This window comes from Myotis myotis, unplaced genomic scaffold, assembly GCF_014108235.1.
Source record: "Myotis myotis isolate mMyoMyo1 unplaced genomic scaffold, mMyoMyo1.p scaffold_m19_p_6, whole genome shotgun sequence".
Classification (NCBI taxonomy): Eukaryota; Metazoa; Chordata; class Mammalia; order Chiroptera; family Vespertilionidae; genus Myotis; species Myotis myotis.
In genome coordinates, this window is record NW_023416368.1 from 78,504,705 (window position 1) to 78,522,586 (window position 17,882).

General features: G+C 49.4%; 1 protein-coding gene across 12 annotated transcripts in view; it reads right to left on the reverse strand.

The window, feature by feature from the left end:
* The window catches only part of TCF3 (transcription factor 3), a 35,077-nt gene that overhangs the window by 10,977 nt on the left and 6,218 nt on the right, over window positions 1-17,882 (reverse strand). For 11 of the 12 annotated variants that reach the window (XM_036313110.1, XM_036313117.1, XM_036313109.1 and 8 more), the window contains exons 4-8: window positions 6,737-6,810; window positions 6,414-6,492; window positions 3,637-3,704; window positions 2,379-2,511; window positions 847-896 (exon numbers count right to left, since the gene is read on the reverse strand). In XM_036313110.1, coding sequence (XP_036169003.1) covers window positions 847-896; window positions 2,379-2,511; window positions 3,637-3,704; window positions 6,414-6,492; window positions 6,737-6,810 — 404 coding nt within the window. The remainder of the gene's footprint in view (window positions 1-846; window positions 897-2,378; window positions 2,512-3,636; window positions 3,705-6,413; window positions 6,493-6,736; window positions 6,811-17,882) is intronic. The other variant, XM_036313111.1, reaches the window with a different exon arrangement.

The following is a 17,882-nucleotide window of genomic DNA, read 5'->3' on the forward strand; positions in this document are numbered from 1 at the left end:
AACAGGGAATGTCTGCCCCAACACTGGAGTTTAGAAAAAGGGGTACAGAGTACTGGCAGGATGAGGTGGGCCCCAGGGAGCTCTCAGCTCCAGAAAATTGGAGTGGGGATTTAGGTGAGGAAAATGGGGAGTCAATGACATTATAAATGATACCTGGAGTCAAGTCTTAAGACTGAACCTGACTGTACCTCCTGGCTGTCGAATGTCAACTAACACCCAAGCCTCTGGCCTAGGTCAGCTTGTGGGGGCTCTGCCTGACCCCTGGGCCTAGGGGCTCCTGAAGGCTGGTGCAGAGCCAAACTGAGGAAACAGACAAATTGCTTTTTCTTCCCATGATTAAATCTCAAATGGCTCAGCACCATCTGTTGAGCCTGGCACCCTGCCAACCTCCAGGCAATGAGGTGGGGATACAGGGTGGCTCAAACCTGGGTGGACAGGGCAGAGGAGGAGACCTCCTAACTGGCTGTCAGGTGCCCCCACCTGCTCCCACTCCCAGGACCCCATCCATACCCTTTCTAAGACATCACAGGACATGATTTCTTAAAGAGGATCAAGACTAAACCTCAGGAAGAACTTCCCAAACCCCTGGGAAGTAGTCTCTGGTCAGAGCTGAGTCCGTGGGGGCAAGAGCCCAGCTGACTGACCAGTCTAGCTGGAGGTTTTGCCCCAGAACCCACATGCCTACACTCAGGAGGCCATGTGGGTCTACATGTTCCTGGCTGCAGCAGCATGCACAGCCCAGTGCCCCCAATGACACATTGTGTGGCCTCCAGCAGGGACAGCCCCCAAACCTGAAGGGCAGGAGGCATGTAGTCTGTGGGGTCTTCACTCCATCTCACAACTCACCGAGGATGGAAGACCTGGCGGCACCTTCCGGACTTTCTTGGGCTGCGTATCTGTTAGGAGTAAAAGGAGTGAGCCACCCCCATTCAGCCTGGCTCCTGCCCCACCCAGCCAGAGTCCTTCAAGGCCCAGGGACACGTGTGCCTATCATTGGGAGTGTCAGTAGACAACCTACCCCTGCACCTTGGAGAGGAGACCCTTGAGCTTCCCATGTTTTATTTTGTTTTTGTTGTTAATCCTCACCTGAGGATATTTTTCCATTGACTTTTAGAGAAAGTGGAAGAGAGAGGGAAAGAGAGACAGAAACATCGACGTGAGACACATTGACTGGTTGCCTCCCACACGCACCCCAACATGAGCCGAGGAGTGAGCCTGCAACCGAGGTACATGCCCTTGACTGGAATAAAATCTGAGACCCTTCAGTCCACATGCCAATTTTCTAACCACTGAGTCAAACCAGCTAGGGCTTGAGCTTCCTTTTTAATTTAAATAAGGGCTTGGGTCTACATGCAAGGGACTAATATGCAAGAATCATGGGTGGGAGGGGTCTGCAGCAGGGAGTCTAAGAAGTGGGGAGTCAATGGGTACTTGAGCCAGGGCCTTGCTCCAAGGCCCCCCATTTCACCCCCACTCCAACTCCCATAGTCGATCCTCTTTATTCACAGATCCAAGAATTGCAAATCTGCTGAAGCTGGTTTCCTCAAATCATACAGTGTGTTAGGGTCACTCACAGCCATGCAGAGTGGGGAAATATGGGTGGCTACCTGGCATGTACCCAATGAGGGGGAACCAGGTGGTGTTCTGTATTCCAGTTCTACCTCAGACTACAAACCAGGGTCCTTTTCTTAGGCTATTGAGAGCCCTGACTTACATGCTTTTTGTGGTTGGTTTTGCTGCTTAAAACACTCCCCATGCATGTGTGGTGTCCTGGTGCTGGCTAGTGTCTCTGAGTGCAAAAACTGGGACATGAAAAGTGTGTTAGCCCAGCCAGTGGTTGAGCACTGACCTATGAACCAGGAGGCCACGGTTTGATTCCCGGCCAGGGCATATACTTGGGTTGGGGGCTCGATCCCCAGTGTGGGGCGTGTAGAGGGTAGCCTAGCAATGACTCTCTCTTGTCAGTAATGTTTCTCTCTCTCCCTCCCTCTCCCTTCCTCTCTGAAATCAATAAAAATGTTTAAAAGAAAAATATGTGTTAGATCAGCTACATTCAGGCTTGAGTTACAGCACCGCTGGCCAGTTCCGTGTTAATGAATCAATGATTTATGTGAAATAAGGTGCCTTTAGCCAAAAATACACGTGGCACAAGGCTATGTGTTGATCTGTTGACCAGAGACTGACAGGAACATATCCTCGCATTTCCCCAGAAACAGGGAATCAGTGTTCACGGTGATTCGGTAAGACAGAACCTCTGTAAATAACAAGAATCCACTGTTTCTTTCTTGGGTCACTATCCATCCTTCTACCCGTCTGATCTCCTGGTCTGGGAGGCCCACAGTGGGGACAGATCCCCTCCCTGCCCCCACCCCACTTACCAAGGCTGCTGTCCGCAGCTCTCCGCCGAGCATGGCTGGGGTAGGAAGAGTAATATTGGGATCCACTCTTGACGCCTGAGGGGGACAGTGGCCCGGGGCTGCTGAGGGCCAGCTCACTGGGCAGGAAGCCAGCCTGGGAAGGGGGGGTGGAGGTCATCACCAGGGGCTAGGCTGGCATCCAGCACCCAGCCTGGCTGTCCAGGGGGTGACAATGACCCCTGCTTGAGACATTTCTCTCCTGACACCTCAGCATCACTTTTAAGAAAAACAACTGCCAGCAAGTCTGAAAAGGAACTGCATTCTGGGATGCAGAATGTGCAGACGTGCGCCTGGGCATCAGTGAAATCTGGCTGATTTAGTTTGTGCTTGTCTTGTTTTCTTTTCTTTAAAGGTAGACAGTTTAACTTTGCGTGATTAGTTTAAAATGAGTTTTCTTCTCTTGGGGCTCCATCTGAGTGGCTGCTCTATGTCTGGTATTTCCCATCCGTAAAATGGGCATATTGGCTCAGGGGGAGTCGTGGAGATCAATGGGGGCCTTATGAGCTCTGCCCTTGGCACAGGGCCTGGTACCCAGTTGGTGCTCAAAAGCCAGGGTTGCTGCCACCTTGGAACAGGCTTGGCGTGCACACAAGAGTTGCCACCTGGGATAAGGCATGGCTGCACTCAGATTCAGAAGGCACAGGAGGGGGCAGGAATGAAACCCTCAGGTGTGTGTGGGGTGACCTGGACAGAAAGCCACAAGGGACCACTGTGGCCAGCCAGTGCTGTCAGCCTCACAGCTGGGGTGGGCATGAGTTTCGCCCAGGGCTGGGGGCTTGTGGGGTTGGCTCCCTGGGAGGAATAAAGGGCAATACCCCAAGGCTGCTAGGCTGGCCTGGTGTCTTTGGGGAGCCATAGGGCTGTGGGTTCCTCTGCCTCCCCCTCCATTCATCCACTCTGGCCAGCTCAGCCTGCCCCAGGGCCCACTCCTATTTTAGCTGCTGAAAAAATGACCAGCAGTTGGTTCAGTCAGGGGAGGGGCCCTTCTGCAGATCAGGGGAGGAAATTACTACCAATCTGTTTAAAATTTTAAAAGATGGGTGGGAAAGGGGTGGGTGGAGCAGTGACTGTAGCCTCCACTAGCTTCCCTCCCTCTCTGGCAGTCCCTGCCCATCTACGATGCCACTTTAGTCTGAAAATTGGGGTCCCACCCATCCAATTCTCTGGGTTCTGCAGCCAATGGGCTCCAGCAGCCCCCACCCTACAGACACGACCTCACCTGAGTCAAGCCCCCAACACTTGCATCTCTCCCGAAGGCAGTATATGTGCTCCGCTCGCCACCCTTGCCTGGAGGGGAGGAAAAAGGGTCACTCAGAGCCAACCCCAGGGAGGTCACGTCCCCAGCACCCGCACATGCCTGCACACAGCAGTGGTTCCACACGTGCACATCACTGAGAGAACCAAGGTGGGATTCTGGTCTTCCCATGGCCTGGCAGACAAGCAGGGATCTGGATAGACACCATTCCTTTCCTGATGACCCAGAGGGGCTCATGCAAGTCTACCACACACACCAAGTCTCTGAGGTGGGTCAGTGCCGAGGTCAGAAGCCCCTGACCTCTGAATCTTATTTCCTTTGTTCAAGGTATTGAGAATAAAACTCCCCAGGGTGCTGGGATCCCAGGGGCAGGCTGGGGTTGGGGGTGGTGGTAGTAGTGCTTTGAGTCTGTGAGGTTTAGTGCCCAGGCCCTGCCAGGGGTTAGTTCATGATGTCCTGGGAACGTTGATTGAAGTAATTTGGTGAGAAAGAGCCCTTCTCCTGTGTAGGCAAGTGACACCTTGGGCTGTGGGGACACTGTCTGCCTGATAGCCACCAGTGTGGACAAACTCTTGCCACTGCACAGAGGCTTGGATCCATCCTTGCCTGAAGCAGGTATCTGAATCAATCAATAGCTGACACCTTAAATTTGTTTTTGGCTTAACCTGGGTGCCAAACTCAGCATGAGTGAGGAATTAGAATGCTCAGCTAGCTAATTTGAATTATTCTCCCCTAGTAGGGGAAAAAAAAATACATCTCATTTTCTTTAAAAGTAGGATTTTGACTAGAGCAAAGGATGCTGTGGCGGGGGGGGGGGGGGGGGTGTCATGCTCCTACTACACATCCAGTGACCCCTCAGGGCAGGTGACCTTGGGTCATCTTAGGGATAAGCAAACCCTGACCTGGAGATTAGAGGAGGCCCACCCACAATGCAGGGGTGAGGGGGCACATTATTGCTTCCTTCCTCTCAGGGTGGGTGTGGGAGCAAAGCTGGCAGGCCCAGTCAGGGTTTTGGGTTCTGCCTGGGGAAGCAGCTTCACCTCCCAGACCTTTGACTTTCCCTGCTAGTCGGGGCTGCCACTGTTTAGGCTCTGCACAGAACAGGTGCCAAATGTAGGTTTCCAAAGAGGTGGGGTGACAGAGGCAAGGAGAAGCTGAGGCTCTGGGAGAAGACCCATGGGCATACATCAGGCACCTAATCTATGTGCTGGAACTGCATATCAGGGCATAAGGGTAGGAAAAGGACAAACAGCAGAGAATAAAACCACCACGGTCTCATCAGGGGCCAGACTGGGCTGGAGGCCATGTAAGAACAGACTAAACCCACCCCTTGGGGAGCGGGAGCAGGGCCCCACCACCCACAATGGCTGTCACCAGGCCTGTGAGCCACACTAGCCCCATCAAGCCTAGTCCAGGGGTGAGAAACAGGTCCAGGGATGCCAAGGCTGCACCCACCTCCCCACTGGGCTCGACCTGAGCTTTATGCTGCACTCACTGAACACAGGACATGTGGTGGACCTGGGACACAGCTGCCTCTGGGTTCTGCTGACCAGGCTCAGCGTGGGAACTGCTTGGGCCAGGAAGAGGCGGAAGGAACACCAGAGGGGAACAGCTGCAGGTGCAGAGGCTACCCTGGGCCACGTGGGCTGGGCCTTACTTCCTGGTCTGGGAAATGGGTGCAGACTCTTGCTGCAAAGAGAGTGCAAGGATGCTGCCCCTGCCACGATTCTTCTCAGGCCACACTCGCCTGTCCAACCCTACTGTGCACCCTCTCAGGCTCAGTAAGGGACACGGGACCTTTGGGGTCTAGCAAGTGCTGTCCCCTCAGGGTTCGTACAAGTGCCTTTGGGTTCAGTTTCCCCACCAAATGGTCAGTCACATCAAAGGTTCCACAGTCCACACATTTACTCCCCCAGCGCCACCTTAGACTATAAACTGCTAACAGTGGCGCCGAGATAAGCAGATCCCACCCAACTTTTGTATGAAAGATGCTGTCTTAGGATCTCTTAGGCAGTGAACCAAAACCCCACTTATAGCCCAGGCTGAGTTGGGAGCTGACCCAGGGCAACAGCACCCAACCCTCCCAGAGAAGCCAGCTTTACAGTCATCCCAAGGCTTCCTCAGAACAGGAAAGGGGGTGCCAGGGCTCAGCAAGGCACCTGGATGGTCCCCTGGTGGGAAGGATGGCACAGAGGACAACAGTCCAGGCCAACAGTCCCAGTGGACAGAATCCTTGCCAGCCATGACCAGCCACAGACCCTGGACAGGTCCCTTCTTGCTAGTCCTATGTGCTTATCTGCAAGAGAAGGAGACGGGTGTGTGTGTGTGTGTGTGTGTGTGTGTGCGCCCATGGACCTGGAATGTTGGGCAAAGCCTCATAATCCCTATGAGGAAGGTTCTGTGAACATCCCTATCCTATGGGTGGGGAAGCCAAGTCTAAAGAGGAGACAGCCTCAACCAAGCCTAGTGAGTGGAACTGAGCACAGGCCTGTTGAGCCAATTCTCATGGTCAGTAAGAGCAGGCTCCGATCTTCTGAGTCACCAGGATGCCCAAGTCCACTTCCTGGTGGGGACTTGGTCAGGCCCACTGACCCAGGGGGAAAGCTCTATGTCTAGGCCACATCCACCTGCACCCTCTGCTCCAGGTGAACGTCCCAGAAGTGTTGCTACTGAGTGCTCTGACCACACCCCAGGGACCCCATGTGGGTGTGGGGGAAGGGCTGTGCTCCAAAGACACTCACCTCCAAGTCCCGCTCCCAGGAATGTAGATGAAGAGAGGCTGCCATGGGACTCACTGAAGTGGGCACTTTCACCGTAGGTCTGCAGAGAGAGAGGAGGGGATGAGGGGTGTTGGGGCACAACATTTTACAGCTAGGGAAACAGGCTTGGGAGGCAGGCATGCTTTTAAGTACCCGAGTCATGACTTTAACCCACATATCTAAGCCCAAAGTCCCTGCAGACTAGGTTGGTGTCCAACTTCCCGCTCTAAGCCTCAGTTTCCTCTTATGTCCCTCTCTCCTGGAGAAGGGAACTGAGGGTCTCAGGCCCGGCAGTAGCTCCTCACCCGGCTGGGGTCGAAGGAGGAGCTGTTCTGGTCGCCAGTGCCCCAAGAGCCTGAGCTGGGCCGGTCCTCCAGACCTGCAGGACAGGAAGAGAGAGAGGGTCACCCTTACTCCTGGCCCACTCTGAAGTCAGTTCTAGCTCTTTTCCTCATCACCTCAGGGGAGAGGAGCCCTCATTCGATTTGGCATGCCTTCTGGGCCCATCCCAATCCAGACTAGCCCTGTAGCCGATCCAACCTCACCCAACTCTAGTTCTGCCTGTACTGAAACCACTGTCAGTGGTAAAGTGCCCAAGACACCCTGGCACTTGGCATATTCCCAGGTCTGCAGCTCAATAAACAATTCCACCAGCTGTCACTGCTGGTAAACTCCTACCCATTCATCAAAACTCTATATACCATGCCTACCCTGGGCAGAGCCCTCACTCACACTGAGTATCCTTCCCCCAGCCCTGATCACACTGGCTGGGGCTTCTGTGTCAGGCTCAGTCTCTCTTGACCATGTGAGAAAGGCTCACAAAGGCATAAGCAAATGGATCATGAGTAATTAGCTTGAATCTTGGGAAAGTGTGAATCTCCCCTTGCCCATCCCTGCTAATTCAGGAGGTGGGCCATCCCTTTGTTGAAATAGCAGCAGCTGTCACTGACTACCCACTAAGCAGACTGGCAGTCCTTCTGGGGTAGAACCCAATCCCCGTTAGGACCAAACCACAGAGGCTCCTGCCACTTGCCTGCCAGGCTGGGAGGCCAGAGGTCCAAGGTGTAGCCCGGGTTAACGAGAGTGGGGAGAGGACCTTAGTCTCAAGGGGCAGGGCAGGGTGGGGCCCTTATCTTCCCGGACACTCTCCTAGGCACTAGGCACCCACCCAGGACTCAGAATCTTCCCCACGGGGCGAGAAGCCTAGGCCTGCATCCTTCCCCATCCCTCAGGGATCAGGACATATGTCCTGGACAAGTAGAAGGGGAGCAGTCCCAGGCCCCTCCGTCTCTGTGCCTCAGTTCCCCTCCTCTGTAAATGGTATAATGAATAAGTCCACTTGGCAGAATTAGGGAAGGGGGGAGGGGGACACGGGAGGGAACCACCTGTACCAGCACAACCCCACTCCCAATCTACTCCAATCCCACATGTTGAAGTTTCTCATGCACTCCATTCCAAATCCTGCATCCCACCTCCTGCCCTCCCGCTTCCTTCAAATTATATCCTTCTATTTCGGTGGCATTGTGTTAATCACTTCCCCCAGAGAACTGGTGTTTAATTGCTGTCTAATTTTCATGATTATGCATATTAATCTCCCATCCTAATGAATATTCATACACCCCAATTCAATTTTGTTTCCTAATAAAAAATTTCCAACATGATTACATTGGGGGTGGGGCTGGAAGCTGATGGGCTGCCTCAGCAGGTGGGGGACTAGTAAGGGGCTCCTCTGGTCTCCAGGAATCCATTCTGTGGTCTGCCAGGTTTGAGGTATCTATACCAAAAGGTCCTAGACTCCCACTTGGGCTCTGGGAAGGAGAGCAGAGCAGCCAGTGAGGCAGGGGTGACCTTGGGTAAAGTGCCAGCAACCCTGGAGCCTCAGTTTCCCTCTATGTGCACTTGCCTGTTGGCCCCTCACCCTATGGAGCAGCTCCTACTCCTTAAGGCCTGGCAGTGGTGAAGACATGGGCCCCACAAGTGCCTGGCAGAGACAACAGGGTGCTGCTCTGCCCTTTCTGGAAAAAGTCCCAGTCCCCATATCCTCTTCTATAAATGACAAAAATAGGGACAGACCCTCCCACCCTCACTACTTCCATTAATAGTTATTAGCCCCCCACCCCCAATTATGCATTTTAATAACCCATCTCTTATTTGTATTCTAACTAAAACATACTAGCCCGGCCAGTGTAGCTCAGTGACCTATGAACCAGGTCAGGGCACATGCCTGGGTTGTGGGCTTGACCCCCAGTAGGGGGCGTGCAGGAGGCAGCCGATCAATGATTCTCTCTCATCATTGATGTTTCTATCTTCCGCTCCCTCTCCCTTCCTCTCTGAAATCAGTAAAAATATATATTAAAAACACAAACTGAGTTATTCCTGCAGAAGTATACTACTACTTCCAAGTGTGTTACTGAGAGGTTTGCACCTGATTGGTTCACATGAGACATTGGATTTCTCCCTTCCTCTAATCAGGAAATTCTTTCTATAACATGCATATCACCCCAAAACTAGAGTGAAAGACATAGTTGGCCAAGCATTTCTAAGCTGGAGACCATAAGGGCTCACTGGCAACCCCCCAAAATGAATGAAAAAGCACAGAAGGTTAAGATGAACATGTGCATTCACTGAACGTCACGGGCAGACAAAGATACAGGAGGAGGTGGAGGTGGGAAGGCAGGTGGCTGAAGAATTCTACTCCCAACTGTCCTGTGCAAGGCAAACATCACCATGTTCCTTTGCTAGAAATCATCCCTTAAGACACATTCCAGACTGGGAGGGGCCAAACATGAATGTGGGAATCAGGAGGATGTGATGAGTGGGGCTGGGGAAGGTAATCCCATCCCATTAGCCCTGAAGTGAAGACACCATCAAATCAACAAGACTGGACCAGGAGCCTTCAGGTGCCACACTGCTCTGGACAGTTCTCATGGTTTATCCCACAGGATCCTTGCAGTGGCTGCTAATATCCCAATTTGACAGATGAGAAACTGAGGCACAAAGAAGATTAGTCATTTGCTTAAGGTCTCATAATAAGCAGCAGAGTCGATACAAGGACATGTGTTTCTGAGCAGGATACAAATATATATAACTCATTAATGAAGAGAAAACAATATTTTTAAAAAGTGTTGATTTGCCCTAACCAGTTTGGCTCAGTGGATAGAGCGTCAGCCTGCGGACTCAAGGATCCCAGGTTTGATTCCGGTCAAGGGCATGTACCTTGGTTGCGGGCACATCCCCAGTAGGGAGTGGGCAGGCGGCAGCCGATCGATGTTTCTCTCTCATCAATGTTTCTAGTTCTCTATTCCTCTCCCTTCCTCTCTGTAAAAAATCAATAAAATATATTTTTTTAAAAAGTGTTGATTTATTTATACTAAACTAGAGACCCGGTGCATGGATTTGTGCACCATTGGAGTCCTCAGCCTAGACTGCTGGGATCGGGCTGAAACCGGCTCTCTGACATCCCTGAGGGGCCCTGCATTGAGAAAGGGCACAGGCCAGAGCAAGGGACCCCACCAGCACGATTGGGGCCAGGGAGGGACTGCAGGAGGGCCCCAGGGCATGTCCAGCCCATCTTGCCCAGTCCTGATCAGCCGGACCCCAGCAGCAAGCTAACATACTGGTTGGAGCGTCTGCCCCCTGGTGGTCAGTGTGCATCATAGCAACAGGTCTAACGGTAGGTTGGGCACTTAGCATATTAGGCTTTTATTATATAGCAGCGGTCGCCAACTTTTCGGACCTCACAGACCACCAGTGGTCCGCGGACCACCGGTTGGCAACTGCTGTTATATGGGATACCAGTGTGGGGAGAAGATGCAGAGGCTCATTCCTCCACTTTCCTTCAGGAGGGACATGTAACTTAATTTCTATGGGTGAAAAGCCAGAAATGGGAGGTTTCAACATGTTCTTTAAAGCCATGAAAATGACTACCAGTGAGCTGCAAACCAGCACGGACCTTTCAAAACCAATTCTAGAAAACACATGCCAGACATATATATGCACTTACAAGAGGAGGTTGAAAGAGAGAAAAACCAAACCTGAAAGTGTGAGGAAGGGCTGAAAATGTAAGCCTCACAATTAATTTCTTGAAAACTAAAGCCACAGCACCTACAGAAGACATTCTGAAACAAGCCAGATCCAAAGATGAGAGAGAATCAGCTGCACAAAGATGGACCAAAGCATGAAACCAAAAGGTGGAGTTGTAGTATTCATCTAAAAGTCTGACTGTTTTTTTTTTTAAATCATCACCCAAGAATATTTTTTTCCATTGATTTTTAGAAAGAGTGGAAGGGAGGAAAGGAAGGGGAGGGAGGGAGGGAGGGAGAGAAACACTGATGTGAGAGAGACACATTGATTGGTTGCCTCCTGAATGCGCCCCAACAGGGGACAGGGATGGAACCAGCAATGTAGGTATGTGCCCTTGACCAGGAATCAAACCCACAACCCTTTGGTGAGCAGGTCAGTGCTCTAATGACTGAGAAACGCCAGCCAAGGCTAAAAGTCTGACTTTTTAGAGGCAACTGCTCACTGGAATAGAGGTGATGGCTTTTTGCAGGGGTTGGGCTTGACTCACAAAGCCCCACTGACCCAAGTTTCATGTGCTGACAACCCAGTGTACAAACAAGTAAGTAGGAGCCCGGGGAACACTCAGAGAACAACAAACACAGAAGGGAGGTGAACTGCTCTCTTGATGTCAAACAAATTAAAACCCTAAATGTGGTCAGGTGGGAACAAAGACCTCACAGCTCCACACCCAAATGTCCCTCAAGTACTTGTGAAGAATGACAAAGTGGCTCCATTTCAGCGAGAACAGGAACATTCTATACTGTTTGGACAATTGCAGCAGCTCAGGCTGCACTGATGACCTATAACTGAAATTCATAAATCCAGGGACAGATACTCCACTTCCAACCGGAAATCAGAAATCTCCAAAATCTCAAAGAGAAAAAACATTTAAATGATCAAGTATCTCTAAAACCTAAGTGAAATACCCACTTATTGAAATCAACAGGATATGACTGTTGTGGTCCTCAGAGGGAAGTGTATAATCCTGGGCTCTGATTACTAAACCAGAGAGAACAGAAGCAAACAAATGTGGTCTCTGACTTAAAAATAAAAATAAAATAAAAATAAATACTTTAAAAAGAGGAGGCATCAAGGAAGAAGAGGGAAGAGAAAAAAAGTCAATTGATAAATACTGATTCAGCAATGAAGCAGACTGGAAGAAAGATCAATAACAGATAAAGGATAAGGAAGCAGAATCAAGGACAAAAGAACAGAAAAAAACATAGATTTAGGACAGACACAGTTGCTACCTCCTGATACAAGGACAGGTGACTTTATATGTGATGAAAGAATGCAACGTTCACCATTTTTAAACGTGCCTGAAATGAATTATTTTTTACCTAAGAAAATGGCAAAATGGACAAGAGGAGTGAAGAAAATCTCCACAGGCTGATAAGCAATGGGGGTTAAACAGGGCAGGGCCATTTTCCCATGTGCAGAGGAACAAGGTACCACTTGTTGGAGACTGTTTCAGATACACAGCAGTGCCTAAAGATACAGGCCAACACCACTTAGAAACAGGCAAAATGTAAAACAGATCTAGATAACAAAGAACATAGGCCACGCACAAAATTCAAGGAGGGTCTGGGGGTTACAACCATTCATTAGCAGACGTCACGACCCAGGAAAGGAGGAAAACTGGGGGCCATTCTGAGACATTTTTTGTGCGTGGTCATACTGGACAGGAAGGAAACGCCCTTAACAAGATAAACAGACAGAAAGATCAATATCTAATCAATAGCCAGTGTCAGGCTTGGTCCTGCTTATAACAAGCAAACAGCATGTGTTGTATGGTTCTAGAAACACCAGCCAATGCAAAAAGGGACATGGGACGGGGAGGCTAGGTATCTTAGGATGGGTGACCTGGAAAACCGAACCAAGGGGCAAATTAATGGGTGGCAGGAGATGATCAGGTGGAATACATGATGAAAAAGATCCCAAACCACAGCACAAATTATTAGAATACCTAGCAATAACCCTCACTTGAAAAGTACATGACCAGATCTTTAAAAATTATATAAAATGACTAAGTGCTTTATACTTCAATCTTCAAAGTTTACCTTAACACTACTAAGGATCAAAAAAGAAAACTTTTTATGAAAGTGTTCAAAAAAAAAAAAAAATCAAAAAAAAAAAAAAAAGAAAACTTACATAAATGGAGAAGATACCAGTTTCTTACAATGGGAAGACAAATGGTTCTTCCCAAACTTATCTATGTATTTAACATTTCAAAATCACAACAGGTTTTTTTGGGGTGGGAGGAGTGGGGAAAGGACATGACATAATTATTCTGAAGATCGTGGAAAAGACATATGTAATACTTTCAGCAATAAAGAATCATAATCATAATTAAAAATAATAAAAACTGTAAAAAAAATAAAGATCATGGAAAAGAATCAGCATCTCTGAAAATATGGGAGAAAATAACCTAAAAAAGAACAACTGAGGTAGGACTATAAGAACATCCTAAAGCTACAGTATTAATACTGGGTAGTACTGTGGTAGTAACATAGTAACAGACAAAAAGGTAAAAAGATGGAAAAGCCGTAGACAGTTTTTCTCAGTTGTTAGAGCATTGGCCCGTGGACTGAAGGGTCTCAGGTTCAATTCCGGTCACGGGCACCTACCTCAGTTGCACGTTCGATCCCTAGCCCATGTTGGGGTGCATGCGGGGGGGCAACCAATCGACGTGTCTCTCTCACATCAGTGTTTCTCTGTCTCTCCCCCTCCCTCACACTCTCTCTAAAAATCAATGGAAAAATATCCTCTTGTGAGGATCAACAAAAACAACACAAAACAAACAAACAAACAAAACAACCAGGGGAAGCTCAAGGGTCTCCTCTCCAAGGTGCAGGGGTAGGCTGTCTCCTGATACCCCCAGTGATAGGCGTGTCCCTGGGCCTTGAAGGACTCTCGCTGGGTGGGGCAGGAGCCAGGCTGAATGGGGTTGGCTCACTTCTTTTACTCCTAACAGATACACAGCCCAAGGAAGTCCAGAAGGTGCCGCCAGGTCTTCCATCCACGGTGAGTTGTGAGATGGAGTGAAGACCCCACAGACCACATGCCTCTCCTGCCCTTCAGGTTTGGGGGCTGTCCCTGCTGGAGGCCACACAATGTCATTGGGGGCACTGGGTCCAGGACATAGGGATGTGTGTTCTGAGCAGTCCCATGAGTGAGCTGGATGTGTGCACTTGGCCAGAGATGTTTAGTAGCTCAGCCGTAATCACTGTGAAGGTTGCTGTCCCCTAGTAAATTTTTACTAGTATGTCTGCTCTGACAAGGACGGTGACAGCATGCTTTCCTACCCTCCAGCATCTTTCCCGTATATTCCTCAACTGGATGTAACAAGGAGCAGACACATTCATGGCTGTCACATCTGTACTGCCGAATGGACTATCATCCAGTTTTTAAGGATTTCTCAGAAATGGCACCAAGTCTAAAACACATCATAAATGAAACAGACTTGACATCATAAAAATTAAACCAGCCCTGGTTGGGTGGCTCAGTTGGTTGAAGCTTTGTTCTGTACACCAAAAAGGTTGCAGTTAAATTCCCAGTCAGGGCACATACCTAGATGTGGGTCAGGACATATGGGAGGAATAGATAGATGTTTTTTTTCTCTCTTTCCCTTCCTCTCTCCAAAATAAATAAAAACATATCCTCAGGTGAGGATAAAAATAAATAAATAAATAAATAATCCCCTGAGACAAATGAAAAACCTCCATTATTAACAATAGTTTGTAAGTTGGGAAAAAACAGCTGCAATATAGATCACAAAAGATGAGTAAGCATCCTGCCCAGCCAGGTGGCTCAGTGGTTGAGTACTGAACTATGAACCAGGTCATGGTCTGATTCCTGGTGTGGCCTCGATCCCCAGTTGCGAACATGTATGAGGCAGCCAATCAATGATTCTCTCTCATCAATGATGTTTCTCTCTCTTTCTCCCTCTCCCTTCCTCTCTGAAATCAATAAAAATATTTTTAAAATAAAAGATAAGCAATCTTCTTATATAAAAATTCTTGCAAATAAAAAACATCAGTATAGGGTGGGGCTACGAGACACTATGGGGAGGTAGCATTGAGTGGTTAGCTGGGATCGTTACTAAATTAGTTTCAGCTTTTCCATAAGTAAAATGGGGATGATAATAACACCTATTTCGCTGACCTATGAGGACAGAAGACTCACAATCAATGACCCAGTTTGGGTACCTGGCATACAGTGCTCAAGAAATGGTGACATTAGTCATTGCTAACAAGTGTTATGATTCCTTTTGCTAAAAAGTTTATAACGCAGCAAAAAAGGAACCAACAACTGGGATAGATCTCCAGTAAGTTATGCTGAGTGGACAAAGCCAACTTTGGAAGGTGACAAGTGGGATGGGTCTGTGTATCTAATATCCTCAGCAGGACAAAATGTAGAGATGGAGAACACTAAATTAGTGGTCGCTGGGTGCAAGTGACTGTGAAGGGGCAACAGGAGAGTGGGATGATGGAACAGCTCTGTGTCTCGCTTGTGGTGGTGGCTTAATGGCGCTAAATGTAGGACAAATTGCACAGAACTATACATACACACACACATGCTCACACATGCACTGGTGAGCCCTGAATAAATTGCACTGTACCAGGTCATCTTCCCAATCCCGTATTATGTTACAGACATGCTATATGTCTGGGAGGCCGGGGGAGAACACGGGGCCTTTCTGTATATTTCTTTGCAATGTCCTGTGAATCCACGATGATTTCAAAAGACCCAGTGTTGGTTAAGGGGTGAGGACATTTCACAGTGAATACACGGCCACAGTCAGCCTAGTGATTGTCCCCAGAGGACAATCACACACATATGTTGCAGGGTCCTTACAAAGACCCAATGTGAAGGCCACCTCTCCTAAGTGTTAGATGTTGACCAAAGCATGTTAGCTTTACACAAACCAAGAAAACTGTGGAGAAATTAAAAATAGAGACACTTCCTTTAGTCTGACAATGAGCACTCCCTGATGTCTCATGTGGCCTTGAACCCTGTAGTCTTTGGCAGAGAATGCACTGTCACGTAGAGATCTGTGCCTCAGGGTTTCCCAAAAGGGAAAGACTGGAAAAACTATTCTTGTTTTAAATGTCTTCCAATCCAGACAATAACTAGAAAGCCTCAGCCTGGCATTGATTGGTCGTCAGTGCCTTTCTGACACCATTTTTTCAAAGCAGAGATGGCCCAGGCAGCCATGGGCAAGGCTGCCCACAGACCCTCAACATGCCACTTAGCTACTAGTTCAGTTACTTTCAGAGACACCTCCTACTTAGGACCAGGCTGCTGATTTTCTGATAGGAAATGACCTTTTGAAATAAACTTAACAGAAGCAAGTTAAAGTCAACACCAGGAAAATGCCTGGCCGGGACTTATAAGGAGGTGTGAGGAGATTGTGGCTGGAGGACCTATTAGCATTTAGAAACTTAAAAAAATAAATAAAAATGTGTTTTTAATTGATTTCAGAGAGAGGTAGGGCGATATAGAAACATCAATGATGAGAATCATTGATTGGCTGCCTCCTGCACGGCTCCTACTGGAGTTTGAGCCAGCAACCCCAGCATGTGCCTTGACCAGGAATGGTACCCTGACCTCCTGGTTCATGGGTCAACGCTCAACCACTGAACCACACCTTTGGGCACATTTGAAAACTCTTAAAATATCTGTATCTATATCTATATCTATGTCTATATCTATATCTATCTATCTATATATTTCTTTATTGATTTCAGAGAGGAAGGAAGAGGAAGAGAGATAGAAATATCAATGATAAGAGAGAATCATTGATTGGCTGCCTCCTGCACGCCCCCTACTGGGGACTGAGCCGGCAACCCGGGCATGTGCCCTTGGCCGGAATGGAACCTGGGACCCTTCAGTCTGCAGGCCAACACTCTATCCACTGAGCCAAACCAGCTAGGGTGAAAACTCTTGATAGTGTCCCCCTTAAACTGACATAGTCTGTCTGGAAGGAGGGTGATGAAAGGGGCATGTGTATGTGTGTGTGTGTGAACAAGACCCTCCCTGTCCAGAGGGAGGGCAGGGGCAGCAGAAACCATGGAAAATCAATCTTCAAATATTTATAGGAGTTCCTAGAGAGGACCCTTATACCCTGGGCCATGGCTTTGGCTATTAAGGGCTGCTGGCCTTGTGAGTGGACACCAAATTAGGGAAGACAGCTCAAGGCAGAGACCCAGGGGGAGATAAAGGCACCTCCTCTAGGAAGCCCCCCAGGGTCTGATCCTCTGCCTGAGGCAGGGAAGTGGAAGCACCCTAGCTCCTGGGGGCTATTTCAGGGGGGAGGGATGTGGGGATTTCCATATCTCAAGGAGGACTCTGGCTGTCCCTGCTGCCACTTCCTCAGGCAGAGAGGAAGGCCAGTGCAAGGCAATGGGGGCAGCAACACAATATTTCTCCCTTTGGGGTGGTGCATGAACATAAACCACCCCCTCAACACATCCCCTCCTCCAGCCAGACCTCACCGGATATCCCAGTGGGATTCAGAAATGACTCCAAGATCTCAGAGATGCAGAATGGCATGGCGTCAATCCTGGGATCCCAGAAAGATGCCAAAGTCCACACAGAGTGCCGGAGGTGCTAGAAACCGAAACAGCCAGCCTCCCCAAAGGCTCCCCCAAATCCTCCCAAAAGCCAGAGTAGACTCCCCAACATGCACATGGCAACTCTCTGCTCACAGCCCTCCAGGCTCCCATCTCCTTTGGGACGAAAGCCCAAATCCTCACCATAGCACACAAGTCCCTGCATGACATGCCCCCAACCCCTCCATTCCCTCATCTCCTCCCTCTCCCCCGTTCACTCTGCTCCAGCCACACAATTCTCCTCCCGTTTCTCCAGCACAGTAGATGCCAAGCAAGGTCCTGCCCCAGGGCCTTTGCATGTGCTATGCCCCCTGCCTTGAACTCCTTCACCCTGTCTCTGCTCAAACTTCTCCTTGAAGATCATCCACAACTGGCCTGGTTTTGTGGAAGCTCCCTCCCTGCTTCTCTGCTTCCTGACCTCCGTTGTAGGTTCCTTTAGGCCATACTGCCCATCCTCCCACAGGCATGTCAGGGGCACTCAGTGCCAGGTAGAGTGACCAATTCATACAGGTTTGCCTGGATATACCCAATTTGAATGCTCCAAGTCCCAGTAACCCTCTGAATCCTCCTGTATACAGTAAGGGCCAGGAGCTGGGCCTCTCCCAGGGCTTGCAGGATGGGCAAGATTTGTCAAGGGCTAAAGTTCTACATCATGCCCCTTCTAGACCCGTTTCCCCTTTGGGGATGGAATGGAGACCCAGGACCCCACTGGGGCCAAGAGGACCTCAGAGGCTCAAGCCCCTGTCTCACACAGGACCCCCTTGTGAGTGACACA